At 51.3% G+C, this 15212-nt stretch overlaps 1 protein-coding gene across 1 annotated transcript; it reads right to left on the bottom strand.

Annotated features, from left to right (window-relative positions):
* Positions 1 to 2709: 2709 nt before the first annotated feature.
* On the bottom strand, positions 2710 to 12295 carry LOC132322494 (serine/threonine-protein kinase PAK 3-like). Its single transcript, XM_059836985.1, has 13 exons — positions 12285 to 12295; positions 12029 to 12210; positions 11062 to 11099; positions 9894 to 10016; positions 9486 to 9666; positions 8493 to 8556; positions 7193 to 7241; positions 5936 to 6048; positions 5292 to 5409; positions 4542 to 4641; positions 3916 to 4112; positions 3194 to 3331; positions 2710 to 2799 (listed from the first exon to the last, which is right to left on the bottom strand). Exons 1-13 carry the CDS (start codon positions 12293 to 12295, stop codon positions 2710 to 2712), a joined length of 1404 nt encoding a protein of 467 aa, XP_059692968.1.
* Between the last annotated feature and the right edge of the window lie 2917 nt (positions 12296 to 15212).

The following is a 15212-nucleotide window of genomic DNA, read 5'->3' as shown; positions in this document are numbered from 1 at the left end:
GACAGAGACACCCATCGCCATTGCCACTGCCACCATCACTGCAGCACAGAGGGAGGAGAAACTGCCACTGCAGGTCCACAGCTGCTCCAGGCAGCACCAGCAGCCCCCATCTACCATCAGAACCATTCCGTAAGCCCTCGCCATCCTTTCTTTGCTCCGGCGCCCCATGTGACACTCCACCTTTCTTGGCTACCCCATTGCATTCTTCGCACAATTTTCTTCTTATTCTTTCATACTGCTTTATTTTTTACCTTCACTACATTGTAACTCTAACATCTTTAGCTTCTCATAAATTGTTTTTTCCATTGTCCCCCTCCATTGTGGTGGAGAAGGAGAGAGAGGAGAGACTTTACAAGGTTTATATCAAGAAGAGGACACAAAAAGGAGGGAAGGCCTTAGAAAGGAAAAACACACCTCATGCTGCCTCATTTGGAACAAATAAATGTGTAATTTTCTTAAAATCCAGCCACAAAGACTCTTTGGGATCTTGAGAGCCAAGCAGCACAGGAACCTGGAAACCTTGTTGTGAGATGTCGCAAGTTCGGGCTTGCTAGGGCCCTGTGGATGGAAGAGGCTTTAAATGCCAAGTCACGGTGAAATAGCAAAATAAGCCCCTTCTTCTGCCTTTGGGACCCCAGCTTCTCACTCTTTAACCCCACAGGTTACTTCTCCTTAACCCCTGCTATTGGACAATTTCTGATCCCCTCTCGCCCTATTTAGTGGGCTGTTTTAGCCCATTCTAGTTAGCAGAGCCGTCGCTGGAACCCTTCACAGACCCCAAGAAAGCCATCGCTGTGGAACTCCAGAGCTGCCTTCTCCTCTCTCCTGTCTGTCTTTCGGTGGGATTGCATGGTTCCTAGGCAAGCCAAAGAGCTGGAAATCATAAAAGAGCTGATATTCACTAAAGACCTCATATCCCTTAAGCTTGCGAAGGTTGCCTGTGGCTAAGAGTGGCTTGGGCACTCGCACAGTCTGTCCCCAAAGGACTAAGCTATCAATCCTGTGCTGCCTGCTCAGGGGCAAACCTGCCCAGCAGGAAGCCGGAAGAGTGGGACAGTAGAGGACATTGCTGGCTCAGAACCTTTCAGGAGCATGTCTGTGGGGAAAGGGGCAGATCAAGCCTTGCCCTGCTGAGGCGATGCCCTACTCTGCATGCCCCACTCCCCCAGGCCTGCATCCCAGCCCAGCAGTGGCCGCTGGTCCCTGGCACACCAGAGGCAATGCTCCACACCTGTGTCTGGAGCCCCTATCCTAGCACCTAAATGGCCAGGCAAGTGGGAGCCCCATGTGGGGGAAGGCCCCAGGAAAGCCAGAGGGTACTTCTCACCTCGGGATATGTGCCCACCACATGTCTTGGCCCTGCCTCCTCTTGGAATTTCTATCAGCTGAACACCACTGGAAACAGGAGTGGTAGCGATGTTGGTTCTTTTCTCTCATTCTCTCCTTCTCTTTATTCTCCAAATTCCATTCTCTCCGATTTTGCAGTACCTTTAAATCTAACAGGCTTGAAGGTTGGGAAGTTGAATGGGCTAAGTTAATGCTTCAGGGAATGTTTTGTGTTGATTGAATCCTGCTCGGAATTTTTTTTGCTTTTCATGTTCTTAAATTTTCAAAAGTTTCCAGGGATGGTTTTTTTGTTGTTCTGACCTCTTGAGAACATCGTGTCAGTATTTCTCCCACTTTTCTAACTCAGAGTTAAGACATGACCAACTGAACAAGTTCTTTTAAAGTGTCTCAAAGAGCAGTCTTCTTGGCCTTCCATTTTAATTGGTACAGCAAGCAGGGTACTCTTGAGGTGATGTGGGCCTCTTATACAACAGTAACTGCTCGTGACATAGGAATGGAGAAATAGATTGTCAGTCAAAGCTGCTACTTTCTGGCAGACAAGTAATGAAATCCCACACAGAAACGGATCTGAACTGCTCTCCACTGACAGACTTGCCAAAAGATTCTATAGAAAGCTTATCCAGCCCCAAAGACAGTCGGGGACTAAGGGAAACTGGCCCCATCCACAGTTACTTGGGGAGATATTATGATTTTGGTAGAAGAAAATGAAACATTCCCAGTAAAGGACTATGCCTGCTATCCATATGCATGGAGGTTTGACTCAGAGAGCTGAATGTTGCCCAACAGCTGGAAAAGGAGCTGAATCGGTTGCAAATTGCCTTCCCGCTGAACACCCACCTGCGCCTCAGCCTGTGGAGAAGCCCGGCTCCCTCCCCCTCTGCCCACAGCAACACAGACACTCCCAAACTTTCCCCACAACCACAGCCACAGCAGCATTTCCAGCGGGGACACCACTGCTCTGCTCCATTTTGCCCTACTCTGCTCCTCTAGTCACAGCTGCAAGCCTGTATCTCCACAAGAGGTTGTGGCCTGGAGGCAACGAAGGAAGAAGAACTTTGCATGCTTCCAAACAGTGCCACAAACCCCATCCATGGGTCTTTCCACACAGAAGAAACACCTGACCATACAGAATTAAAGTTAGAGCTTCTTCACTGGGTGAGAACAAAGGGAAGCTTCCAGCACAGTGAAGGTTTTATTTATTCTAGTATTTATTTTGACTATCAGTCTAAACAAACTACAAACTATGAGCTATAAAATAGAAACAACAAACTATGAGCTATATACTAGAAACTTCAAACTACGAGCTATAAACTAGAAACTAGAAACTGCAAACTCCAAAAACAACAGTGGCCTCTTCCAGGGCTAGTATCTCCTGTCGGCCATAAACTGCTGTGTTGCCACGATCAGAGGCGTCAGGTCGGAGGTCGGCTTGGCTGATGTTACAAATGGATGCTGCCCAAAGAGAAAAAGAAAACATGAACTTCTACTTTCCTCACAGGCTGAAACAGGCTTTCTCTGGCTACCAGAAAGGTACAGAAAGCAGAAGGGAGGGCATTCTGGGCACCTCTGCCTCCACCTCCAGGATCTTACTACAAGAGGCAAACATGGCTCCCAATCCCACAAATCCATTATTCCAGATGTCTTCAGCTTAAGGAGATCTGGTCGAGGTGACCTTGAAAGGCTCCTCCCAAGGCATCCTAGGCCAGGATTCTCCCCTGTTTTCCTTTGAAAAGCCCCCAGACTGGAGATCTTAGCAGCGGGGCCCAGCAGACGCCTTGGAATTGAGCAGGTGAGGAGCCCCTGGCAGCGGGCAGCTGGCGCAGCCTGCAGCCGCTTTGCCTTTTACCTGCAGGAGTTCCTGGGCAGACCAGCGCCTGTCCTCCTCCCTCTCCAGGCAGCAGTGCAGGAAGTCTCGCAACCACGCGGACTGTTGCCTGGGCTTCTGCAGCTTTGGCCTGCCCCCGCTGCTGATCAGCTGTTGAACCTAGAGAAGAAGGAAATGTCACTCTCTGCCTGTCTCCTTCACATCTCAGCTGCTCACACAGACCCCACCGGACAGGCTCCACTCTCCGGTGGCACTTTCCTCCCTGCCAGAGCCAGGGACATACCTTTCCTACTCCTACTGAAAGAACCCAAAGCCAGAGGCAGCCATAGCCAGTCCAATATGCAAAGGCTCTTGCCTTCACCCTGATTTCACTGGCTGATGGAATTAAGAGCAACTCCATCAGCAAAAGCACACTTGGCTTCTCTCAGCACTGACACCAGCTCTACAGGCCATTTGGAAGACAGACTTTCGTCTAACTCTACTGTTTCCAAGGATTACTCCATAAAATGCAGCTCAGCACTGCTCACTGCTCTCTTGGGCAGAGCTCCTACCAAGCAAAATGCATCACGATTTTTTCTGCTGTTCCTGCACTGAAATGACAAGGGGATGATCTGGACAAGGAGCACGAGAGACTGTGCAGCCTGGAACCTATCATTTTCAGGTGTTCGTCAGCTTCCCAGGCAGAAGAATGGGAGCAGATTTTGTTTGAGTGACAGCAGTATCTGAGAGCAGTTGCAGCGCACCGTGCGGGAGGTTTTCATCCGGTAAGGAGGCGCTCCTTCCACCATCTCGATGCCCACAATGCCAAAGGACCAGATGTCCACTTTGGGGCCATAGAGCTTCCTGGTGAAGATTTCTGGCGCCATCCAGTAAGTGGTCCCAACAGCTGATCTCTGTTTGCTCTGCTCAGCGGTGAGCTGAGCAGCGAGGCCAAAATCAGCTGAGGAGCAAAAACAAGCCGGCGTGAATGAGGAAAGCAAACAAAAGAAATCCCCACTGTTCCAATGTCCAAGAAGGCAGCGTGGTTCCCAGCTGCCATAAAGGGGCCATGCTGCCATTCTACGGGCCTGCAGCCGAGGAAATATGGAATTGGCTACTTAGCAAAAGCCCCCAGTTCCAGTCAGTGCCTTTTAGTCCCCTGAAGCTATTAGACTGTAAGCGCCTTGCTTGGGAAGGGACACACACACAACCCAAAGGCACTCCTTAGCTCTTGTTCCCAGCAACACCTCCCTGCCCCTTGAGGCTGTGCTCTGTGCTTGCAGCAGGGCAGCCTGCACTGCCACAGGCAGCACTGCAGGGAACCAGCAGCCACCCAAAGGCAGCCCCACAGCGCAGCCTGCCACGGCTGAGACTGGCCAACAACACCCACCCAACTTGACAGATCCGTCCAGACCCAGGAGAATGTTGTGGCTTTTGATGTCTCGGTGGATCACTTGCTTGGAGTGAAGGAAATCCAGGCCTTGCAGGCACTGAGAGAGGAAAAGGAAACACCAGCCTAAGTGGATTTCATTCCACAAGGAGGGAAGTGACACTTCTGCAGCACTGCAACATTCCTGGGGGATGCAGAGCCATGGCAGGACAGGCTGCTGGCAAGGGCAAGAGCTTGCTGCTCCAACGCAAGGACAGCAGGGCCTTTCTAAGTGAGGCTGTGTTTGCTTCTGAAAGAGAAAGGGCAATTCTTCCTCTGGCCAGTGCCCTGCAAACACAGACTGAAGGAGCACTGCTGCAGTGGCTGTGCTCTCTCCAGTCAGACAACAGTGGATGCTTTTGCAAACACCACTTTGAGTGCAAGGCTCTCCTCTGAGGCTGAACTCTCTGAGAGTCCTGTGAGGATCTCCTTGTCTTTGCCACTTGTTTGGCATTGCGCCCTGAGCACCTTTGCCCTTCCGGGGAAGGAATGCAGCATACAGAAGCTCCAGGCAAGTGTTTAGAGAGGCAAACACAAATACTCTAGAAGAAGGGCAGGGACACTGGCAGGCACTTCAGATACTCTTGCTACTGCCAGTCATAAGAGAAAGGCAGAAAGGAAGCTTGGAAGATGAAATCTTTCCTCTCCTTGTCACCCATGTGGAAGGACCATCCTGGCCAAGGCATGGGAAGCACAAGCGCCATCCCTTACCTCCCGAGAGACAGCTGCTATCTCTCCTTCTGCCATACGAGTCTCCCTGATGACATCGTGTAAGGAGCCTCCATCCATGTATTCCATCACGAGCCAGAGTTCCTCGTCCACCAGGTAGCTGAAGGGAGGAAACAACAGCCTGGAGATGAATGTGTGCACTTACACGGCCTGATGGATTCTTGTTTCTGTGTCTCTCTCCGAGGAAGACAGGAGGAAGTGAGGAGTCATTCACTACGCTCTACAGGCCTTGAACTCTGGGCAGTCTAAAAGACTGCTTGCTATCCACACCAACGCAACAGGCCGAGGGAAACACAAACTATAGTGCTTTGTCAGCACTTCAGACCCCTGGGGAAACAATCAAACCCCCAACCCAAACATAACTATGGGGAGAGAGGACAGGAACTTTGAGGCTGGTGGCTCAGTACGATGGGGCCCAGTCCGGTCTTTGAAAGCGCCCTTCAAACTCGGTATGCCAGGAAAGATTAACACAGTCCCAATGCAATCTCCTCCCAAGATGCCGTAGATCAGCCCAGAAACAGGAATTATCAGCTCCATCCTCTACCAGCGGCCAAAGCAGTGGTTGTTGAACCTCTGGCTTGCAGGATGTGAATGAACTTTCCTGGCAGAACAGCAGAACCACTCACCTGTCTAGATAGTTCACAAGGTTGGCATGCTTATTGCCACGCATCACCTGGATTTCATTCAGGCACAGCTCGCTGCCGCTCTCTTGCGCGAGACTAATTTTCTTTATGGCCACCTAAAACGACACAGAAAACCATGAACCAAAGAAGTCTGTGGCACAGGACCACAAGGGCAACACAGAGACAGTGATTATGGGGTGATAGTGCTGGGCTGGGCCAAGCTGCCTTGGGACTGGACATCAGACCACGTGCTTGGGCACCTCCCAGGACACAGAGCCACACACCCTTTGCCTTGTAAACCTGGGAGAAACACGGTCTAAGCTCTCCACCTCAAAGCTCTAACAACACTCACTGAGCCCTGGGCCAGTCTTCCCCCAGGTCTTCCCCATGGTCTCATTCCCATTTTCATTCACACACCTCTTGCAAGCAGGAACCCATTTGGTGCCAGTAAAATTGGAGCAAAACTGCTGGGAAACCTTTGGCACTTCTAGGGGCTTGATCATTACTCCAGCAACCACTGGCATTCTCCAGTGCACAACTACAAAGCAATCTCTTACAGGCATGGCAGATAAAATGCTGTTCTAAAAACATCCTGAGGGCTCTTCCCCCTAAGAATTACAGCCCTTCATACTTCAAGGAAAAATTGCCGGGACAATGAAAACATCATTAGTGACACCTCCAAATAACGCAACCCTGGAATTTCCTCACTTTCAGGAATTTTCATTTCACTCCACAGAAATACTTTCCTTCACACCACTGACATTTGCAATTACTGCCTGACTTCAAAAAGAAAAAACCCTGGCCTTGATCTTCTAGGGATATACACCGGGCTGTAAACACGGCTTAGGCCCTTGAGAGACTCCTTGCAGACCTCGCTCTCATAGCACTGTTCCAAGGGCAGCACTGCAGGCGGCTACAGAACTACCAGCACAATTCCCATGTATCTGCTAACAGCCAGAAATGAGAATTCAGGAAGCCTGCAGCCCCAGAGAGCAGTGCCATGCTCTGAGACACCACCTGGGCACTCAGACCCAGCCAGCGTGTCCTCCTGTGACAGACACCGCCTGGCCTCCCTGCATTCCCCGGGGCAGCTGAGGAGCACAAAATCTGTCCCCACTGTATTTGGCAGGCGGACACTGCTCTGCACTTCATTGGCCTGTGCAGCAAAGCTCTACTGGTGAGCCAAAGCTCAGCCACAGCTCACAGCAGAGGGAAGGCCACTCGACAGCTGCAGAAGCTGCGGCGCTGCTTGACGCTTACCTCTTCTCCTGTGGCAGTCTCCACTGCCATGCACACCGTGCCAAAACCCCTGGAAACAAAACAGCAGCGGAGAGAGAAGAAGTCATTTAGTCCCTGCAAGTGCAAGACACTACAGTCCAATGAGAAAAAAGTCCTTGGGGCAAACAGTAAATGGAACATGACTGATTTCCGTTTGGGTCTTTCCACCCTTTTCTCTTTCTGGATCTGTGCATGGGTGGGATTTTTCCAGGCACTTGCCGGTTGGGCCTTCTCACACCTCTCCTTGAAGTCTCTCTGCCAAACTCAAGCACCACCACTCAGGCCTTCTGAGAAGCCAGAGGCCATGTAACAGCCATTGGAGGAAAGCCTCTGGACACGGATCCCTTCTCCAGCTTACAAGGAAATTAGTGTCCAACCACAGCTGCACCCACAGCCAGAGCAGGGAAAGGCTTCCATTGCTTCACACACAAATGGAGAAGGCCTCAAAACACAGGATCCTTAGACTGCTGTGTTCTGAGTCCAGTGCCATTGGCACTGCCTTTGCAGTGCACCAGACACGGGGAGGACTCTGCTTTTCTGGGGGCTTCTTGTACATTTGGCTTCTCTCAGAGAAAATGGTGCAAATCAGTGCATTTCCAGTCAGCAGAGCCGGCTTTCTAAGGGAACAGCTTGGTGGATTCTTTGCAGGAAAGGCCTAGACCCCACAGGATCCACGAGGGCTCTGCCCTCATCATCAGGCAGATGATGCCTTTTCCTCTGGAGTGCATTGGCCCCAGGCATTGCCCTGAAGCTTTGCGATTTGCCATCTCAGCTACAAAAGAGAGCTGCTTCTTTCATTTCTGCTCTTGGCTTCTAGACTAGGTGCTGGTCATCCTGACCACTGCACCTTCTTTTCAGCAAAATACTGGAAAGAAATGTTAGCCAGAGCTGCTCCCTGACAGCTGTCAGCTGCTAACTTGACCTTTGAGGCAAGGAAGTTTCTCCTCCTTTCATTCCCAAGCATTCTGTATTCTTTTGTGACATGCAGAAATGATTTCTCCTAGGAAAAGCGGCAAACAGGTGCAACACACTCGAGGGACAGGAGAGCAGCCAGGTGCTGCTCTTTGCCGCAGAAAAGACACTGCCAGCATCCAAGCTGTCTTTGCCAAGCTGCTTTCGAACCACAACTAAAGATGCTGCCCAGTACTGAGAGATCACCAGGTATCATCTTAACGCAGTGTCTGAGCAGCTTTGGAGCTTGCCTGACGTCGTTCTGGGGAGATGTGACACCAGCAAAATGCACAGGCCCTCCCTTGGAAGAAGGAACTGTGGCTGCACTCACCCTTTGCCAATTGTTTCCAGTTCCGTGTATTCAGCCTCAGGATCTCCCTGGCTCACCAGCATCTCTGTGAAAATCCCAAGGAAAGATGCTCACTTCAAAAGAGATCCCACCCTGCAGCAGATCAGAAAGGCAGCCCCACTCTCTGGGACACTGGGCCCTTTCAACTCAGGCACTCGGGAAACAACACCACCACCAAACCAGCACCAAACCTCAAAAACAACAGCAGCAAGACAAGCAGCCCCGCAGCACAGATGGCCTGCACAAAACTAAAAGTCTAAACTAAAATCTAAGCACGTACAGAAACAGTCAGAGGAGACAGGGATCTGAAAACGGGAACCAAGATTCTTGTCTAGCAACATTAAGGGCAGCAGGAAAAGCAAAACTTTTCTGTTCTTGGCAATGAAAACTGTGACTTTCAAGAAATGACTTAATCTTTGCAAATATCAGAGGCGTCTTGGCTTCTGGAATCAATTGTTACCAACAGCTGCCCTTTCCAGAACAGGAAGAATATTGCAAAGTGCTTCCAGCAGTAGCACAATCTCCAGCTCTCTGCAGGACTTTGCCTAAACAATGCCCTTCTGCCTTTCAGGAGCAGCAGCTCGTGTTCCAACCTACTGTGATGGGCCTTAGGAATGAGGTCCCTCAGCCTTTAGGACAGGCTGAGTTCTGAAGATGACCTTGGCCGTGCCCCACAGGAGCTCCTTGAGGCCTCCTCATTGCCTGGGTCACGGCCTCCTGCTCAGCCAGAAACAAGCTCTGCTTTGCCTTTTGCCTCCAGGGAAGCTCAGGCAAAGCCAAACCAGGCTGAGCTGCTCTCAGAGGCAGGAGCAACAGCCCGCTGAGCCCTCACCACCTCACAGCACAACACCAGGTCCTGTGTGGAGGCCTCAGGACCCGGCATTCAGCTGAGGAGGAACAGGAGGCGGGACGGCTCACACCCACACACGCACACACAGGCACTGCTCCAGCAGACAAGGATCACAGAGGACGTACTCAGCGTGGCCAGGCACTCGTCCTCTGTCCCATCTCCCAGCTGCTCTCTGCTGCCAGAGGAGCTGGTCGTGCTCCAGATGCACGAGCTGCTCCTGCTTGACTTGCCAGCCTGGGGACTGGAGGCTCCTTCAGAGCCTTCCGCTGCAGCTCGTGCAGGTGCCAGGACACAGGAGGTGGAGCTCTGGGACAAGAAATGAAGGAGGGTCACAAATGTGCCTGGCAGAGATGCCCCTCCCATCCCATTTCAAATGCAAGCCCCTAGCAAGATGCTGCTGGCCACAGACAGGGCTCTTCACCCCTCAGCTTTTGCAGCTCGCTTCTCCGGCTCAAGGCCCAAAATCCAAAGGCTGCTTTTACACCACAGACAAAACGACACCACAGACACTGCTAACCAAAGCTGGCACTTACTGATGTTGTTTGCTCTGGCCCAGGGCTGACAGCAGGGGCAGCTTCATCAGAAACTTCCTCCTCTTCAGCCTCTTCCTCAGGTACTGTGTCAGCCAGAGCAGGTGCTGACCCTGCCCTTCTGCTCTGTGGACACACAGCAGCATGAGGGACACAAAAGAACCTGTCATTCAGAACCTCACCTATATTCAGCTACAGGCCCTGCTGCATCTCAGCTGTTCCTTTAGCTACTGACAGCTGCTCTCTGCCGAGGGCCAGCTCCCTCCTGGGGACAGTGTCTCCTCATATCCTGCAAGCTTCTGAACTGCACCTTTGCACCGCTCTCTTCACTGGGGATGGGGAGCCTGCACAGCCACTGGGCACCAAGGGCCTCCCTTGTAGCCCAGGAGCATCCAAGGACATCCTAATGCTCCCTCTTGTCTCTTGCTAAGACAAATTCACAGCCCCTTTCACAACAGTAGGAAGGTGATGCCTAAACATCCAACTTCCCAGTTCCATCCTCGTTTTCAAGGCCTAAGGGCCTTGGGCAAGGGCTGGAAAGATTCCAGCCCTCAGCATTTTCAGCCAGGTACAGGAGGTGCTGTCTGATCTGAAACTTGCAGCTATGCTTTGCTCCAGCCACAGGACTTCCCAGAGCTGCCACTTACTGATGCTGGATGCTCAGGCCCTGCAGTGGCAGCAGGTGCAGTTTGGTGGGCATCTTCCTCCCCTTTGGCCTCTTCTCCAGGAAGACACGCAGCCACAGGAGGCTCCGAGGTTGGTTTTGGGCTCTGCAGACAGACGCAGCGTGAGGGACACGTAACCTTCTTTATATTCAGCTCTAGAGCCAGGTGCACTAAGGAGAAATCATCTGCAGAGAAATGGGATTCCAAGGTGCTCAAACTCAAGTAAAATGAGCCAGTGAGACGGGACTGCACTCTCTGGTACAGGAGAAATTCCATCGTGGCTTCAAGTACCCAGCAGCCCCACTTCCAGCTGCTTAAAAGCTCTGGAAAGGAACTGGAGAAAACAGCCCGCGATCCTCCTGCTGCTGCTGCTGTGGCTGCAAAGAGCCCGGACTGTACTTTCATTCATCCAGCCAGGCTGGCACTGGACTGCAACAGGCCACAGCTCACAGCTTGCTCCACAATGGTCTAATGCTACCAACGCCAGAGGCTCCTTTGCCACTCACCCAAAGACCAGATTCTCTCCAGGCGTGGGTGATGTGACCTGCAACACACAGGGGAAGAACATCCAGATGCAGTAAGAAAACTGCCTGGGCTGGGCAAGCCCACCAAAAAATCAACCCAAAGACAGAGCATTCTGCTTTGTTTACACCAGTGTTCCAGCAGCAACCCATGCTCTGCTGTGCCACACAGCAAGCAAGACAACAGCACAAAATACTGCCTGCTGTCTACCTTCTGTCCTCTCTGTCCACTTAACCCATAGAAACTTGAGACTGAGCAAGTCCCAGTGGTTCAGTCATTGCTTCTGCCCCAGCCCACCCAGCAGCAGCCACAGCTCCTCTTTTTCCTGTACTTCAGTTTTCTCAAGACATTGCTTGCAGCAATTGCCATGAGCTTGCTGAAATCCTTTCCCCAGAGAGGCTTCTCCCAAGTTCCCCTTAGCCATGGTGGCAGTTCTGTCGTGACACAGCACAGGAACAGCTCCTGTGTTCAGGAGCATACAAGAACTCCTCTGAAATGTCTCTCCCAGAGGCCTTTTCCAAGCAGGTTCTGTGATTTTATCACGGAACAAATGGTTCTTGCAGCGCTCAGGAAGTGTCAAGTTCCACAGGCACATGCTGGGATGAGGGAATGCAGACAAGAAGAAGACTTGATCTGAGGCACTTTCCCTCAGTCCTGGAGAGCAGTGCACAGCTTTTACAAGGACTCCTGCCAAGCTCTCCCAGTCTTCCCATCCTGGAAGTTCTCTTGCTTGAGCCAGCAAACCGAGGAGACTCCAGACCCCATTGCCAAAGGCTATGGCACGGCAGGAGTGGAAACCCTGCGGGCTACATTACAAAGGCTGCCCACGCCCCGCTGGCTAGAGACACCCCCTTCTTAGCTGCAGCCGTTGGCAGCGGCTTCACCCAACTAAAGGCCTCTTTGTGGCATTTGGGTTTCCATATGCTGCACTGAACAAAGACATCTACTTACGTGCCAGGTGGGTGAAAAAGTACCCAGAATAAGCCACAGAAAACGCCATGAAAGCTGCAGCACACACTCCCTCCATGGCTTGAGCAGCGCTGCTCAAGTCTGTACCAGACAACGCCTCTTGGGAGAAAACAGAAATACTCAGCGTCCTGCTGGCAGAGACCTCGTCGACGCGCAGGTTCCGCCTGCAGTGAGCGTGCCACAGAGCTGCTCTGCACCCTGAGCCCTTCCGGGCCTCGGCACAGCCACTTTGCCTTACAACGCTGCCATGCGGCCGCTGACATCACAATAGCAGCGCCCTGGGCTGCTTTGTGAGCTCAGGCACAGAACCAGACCTTCTCTACAGCTAATGCCAACAAAAGCCTGCAGAGTTCTCCTCTACTGCAAAGCAACACAAGAAGCCCTCCTTGTCCATAACCTTGAACTCACGGCATCTAAGAGTAAAAGCACACTAAGCCCCCCTGGCCCACACTGAGAAGCTGAGCGCTGAGAAGGGTCCAGGATGTGAGGAAGCACATGAGTGCTCTTTGGCCACTATTGCTTCGGAGCAAAAAGCAGAAGGCTTCTTCCAGCTGGATCTTCCTTTGTTTTAGAAAGCAGCAAACAGGGAGAAGCACTACTTCAATTACATTTTGAGCTTTCTCCTGGGTACAGTGTTGAGGTCACGAATCTTTCAGAACTATTTATTCAAAACATATTACATCATGGCCATGGGTGTGATTTCAGCAGGGAAATGCCATGACAGGAAATGAAAGGAGGATCCTTCTGTCTGACTCACTCTAACAGAGAGGCCTTGGGAACAAAGCACCACCACCATTTTTTTCCCCCATTTTTGTCGCTCCACAGTAATTTTTAAGACATGGGACTGAGATGAGATGCACGGAAGTTACAGCTCTGACACACAGCTGAAACCATCAGGGCAAGGGTGGCATGTGGCACTGTTTTTCCACTCCAGCAGAACGAGATCACCCAGAATGATGACACTGAAACCAAGTGAGTTCAGCCAAGCCAAAAGGGAGTCCAGCCAAGCCAAGTGCAGCCCAGCAGGGTGGTAGGAAGAGGCAGTGAAGCGGCAGATCCCATTCCCACACACATGCCCAGCGTGGCGGGCTGATGGCAGCGGCAGTGCCAAACAGAGCTCCGCAGGGAGACAGAGACACCCATCGCCATTGCCACTGCCACCATCACTGCCGCACAGAGGGAGGAGTAACTGCCACTGCAGGTCCACAGCTTCTCCAGGCAGCACCAGCAGCCCCCATCTACCATCAGAACCATTCCGTAAGCCCTCGCCATCCTGTCTTTGCTCCAGGGGCCCCATGTGACACTCCACCTTTCTTGGCTACGCCATTACCTCTTTCGCACAATTTTCTTCTTATTCTTTTATTCTTCTTTTTTTTTACCTTCACTACATTGTAACTCTAACATCTTTAGCTTCTCATAAATTGTTTTGTTCCATTGTCCCCCTCCATTGTGGTGGAGAAGGAGAGAGAGGAGAGGCTTTACAAGGTTTATATCAAGAAGAGGTCACGGAAAGGAGGGAAGGCCTTAGAAAGAAAAAGCACAACTCATGCTGCCTCATTTGGAACAAATAAATGTGTAATTTTCTTAAAATCCTGCAACAAATACTCTTTGGAGTCTTGACAGCCAAGCAGCACAGGAACCTGGAAACCTTGTTGTGAGATGTCCAAGCTCCGGGCTTGCTAGGGCCCTGTGGATGGAAGAGGCTTTAAATGCCAAGTCACGGTGAAATAGCAAAATAAGCCCCTTCTTCTGCCTTTGGGACCCCAGCTTATCTCTCTTTAACCACACAGGTCACTTCTCCTTAAACCCTGCTATTGGACAATTTCTGATCCCCTCTCGCCCTCTTTAGTGGGCTGTTTTAGCCCATTCTGGTTAGCAGAGCCGTCGCTGGAACCCTTCACAGACCCCAATAAAGCCATCGCTGTGGAACTCCAGAGCTGCCTTCTCTTCTCTCCTGTCTGTCTTTTGGTGGGCCTGCGTGGTGCCTAGGCAAGCCAAAAAGCTGGAAATCATAAAAGAGCTGATATTCACTAAAGACCTCATATCCCTTAAGCTTGCGAAGGTTGCCTGTGGCTAAGAGTGGCTTGGGCACTCGCACAGTCTGTCCCCAAAGGACTAAGCTATCAATCCTGTGCTGCCTGCTCAGGGGCAAACCTGCCCAGCAGGAAGCCGGAAGAGTGGGACAGTAGAGGACATTGCTGGCTCAGAACCTTTCAGGAGCATGTCTGTGGGGAAAGGGGCAGATCAAGCCTTGCCCTGCTGAGGCGATGCCCTACTCTGCACGCCCCACTCCCCCAGGCCTGCATCCCAGCCCAGCAGTGGCCGCTGGTCCCTGGCACACCAGAGGCAATGCTCTACACCTGTGTCTGGGGCCCCTATCCCAGCTCCTAAATGGCCAGGCAAGTGGGAGCCCCATGTGGGGGAAGGCCCCAGTAAAGCCAGAGGGTACTTCTCACCTCGGGATATGTGGCCACCACATGTCTTGACCCTGCCTCCTCTTAGAATTTCTATCAGCTGAACACCACTGGAAGCAGGAGTGGTAGCGATGTTGGTTCTTTTCTCTCATTCTCTCCTTCTCTTTATTCTCCAAATTCCATTCTCTCCGATTTTGCAGTACCTTTAAATCTAACAGGCTTGATGTTTGTGAATTTGAATGGGCTAAGTTAATGCTTCAGGGAATGTTTTGCGTTGATTGAATCCTGCTCGGAATTTTTTTTGCTTTTCAAGTTCTTTAATATTCAAAAGTTTCCAGGGCTGGTTTTTTTGTTGTTCTGACCTCTTGAGAACATCGTGTCAGTATTTCTCCCACTTTTCTAACTCAGAGTTAAGACATGAACAACTGAACAAGTTCTTTTAAAGTGTCTCAAAGAGCAGCCTTCTTGGCGCCTTCCATTTTAATTGGTACAGCAAGCAGGGTACTCTTGAGGTGATGTGGGCCTCTTATACAACAGTAACTGCTCGTGACATAGGAATGGAGAAATAAATTGTCAGTCAAAGCTGCTACTTTCTGGCAGACAAGTAATGAAATCCCACACAGAAACGGATCTGAACTGCTCTCCACTGACAGACTTGCCAAAAGATTCTATAGAAAGCTTATCCAGCCCCAAAGACAGTCGGGGACTAAGGGAAACTGGCCCCATCCACAGTTACTTGGGGAGATATTATG

Source organism: Haemorhous mexicanus, chromosome Z (assembly GCF_027477595.1).
Source record: "Haemorhous mexicanus isolate bHaeMex1 chromosome Z, bHaeMex1.pri, whole genome shotgun sequence".
Classification (NCBI taxonomy): domain Eukaryota; kingdom Metazoa; phylum Chordata; class Aves; order Passeriformes; family Fringillidae; genus Haemorhous; species Haemorhous mexicanus.
This window is presented reverse-complemented; position numbering and strand designations above follow the sequence as displayed.

Excerpts from the sequence above, each read along its gene's own strand:
- LOC132322494 (XM_059836985.1), bottom strand. Across the intron at positions 9,667-9,893 it reads GGCCAGAGCAAACAACATCA|AGCTCCACCTCCTGTGTCCT; the intron begins GTAAGTGCCAGC and ends TTCTTGTCCCAG. Across the intron at positions 2,800-3,193 it reads CTGCCCAGGAACTCCTGCAG|CATCCATTTGTAACATCAGC; the intron begins GTAAAAGGCAAA and ends CTCTTTGGGCAG.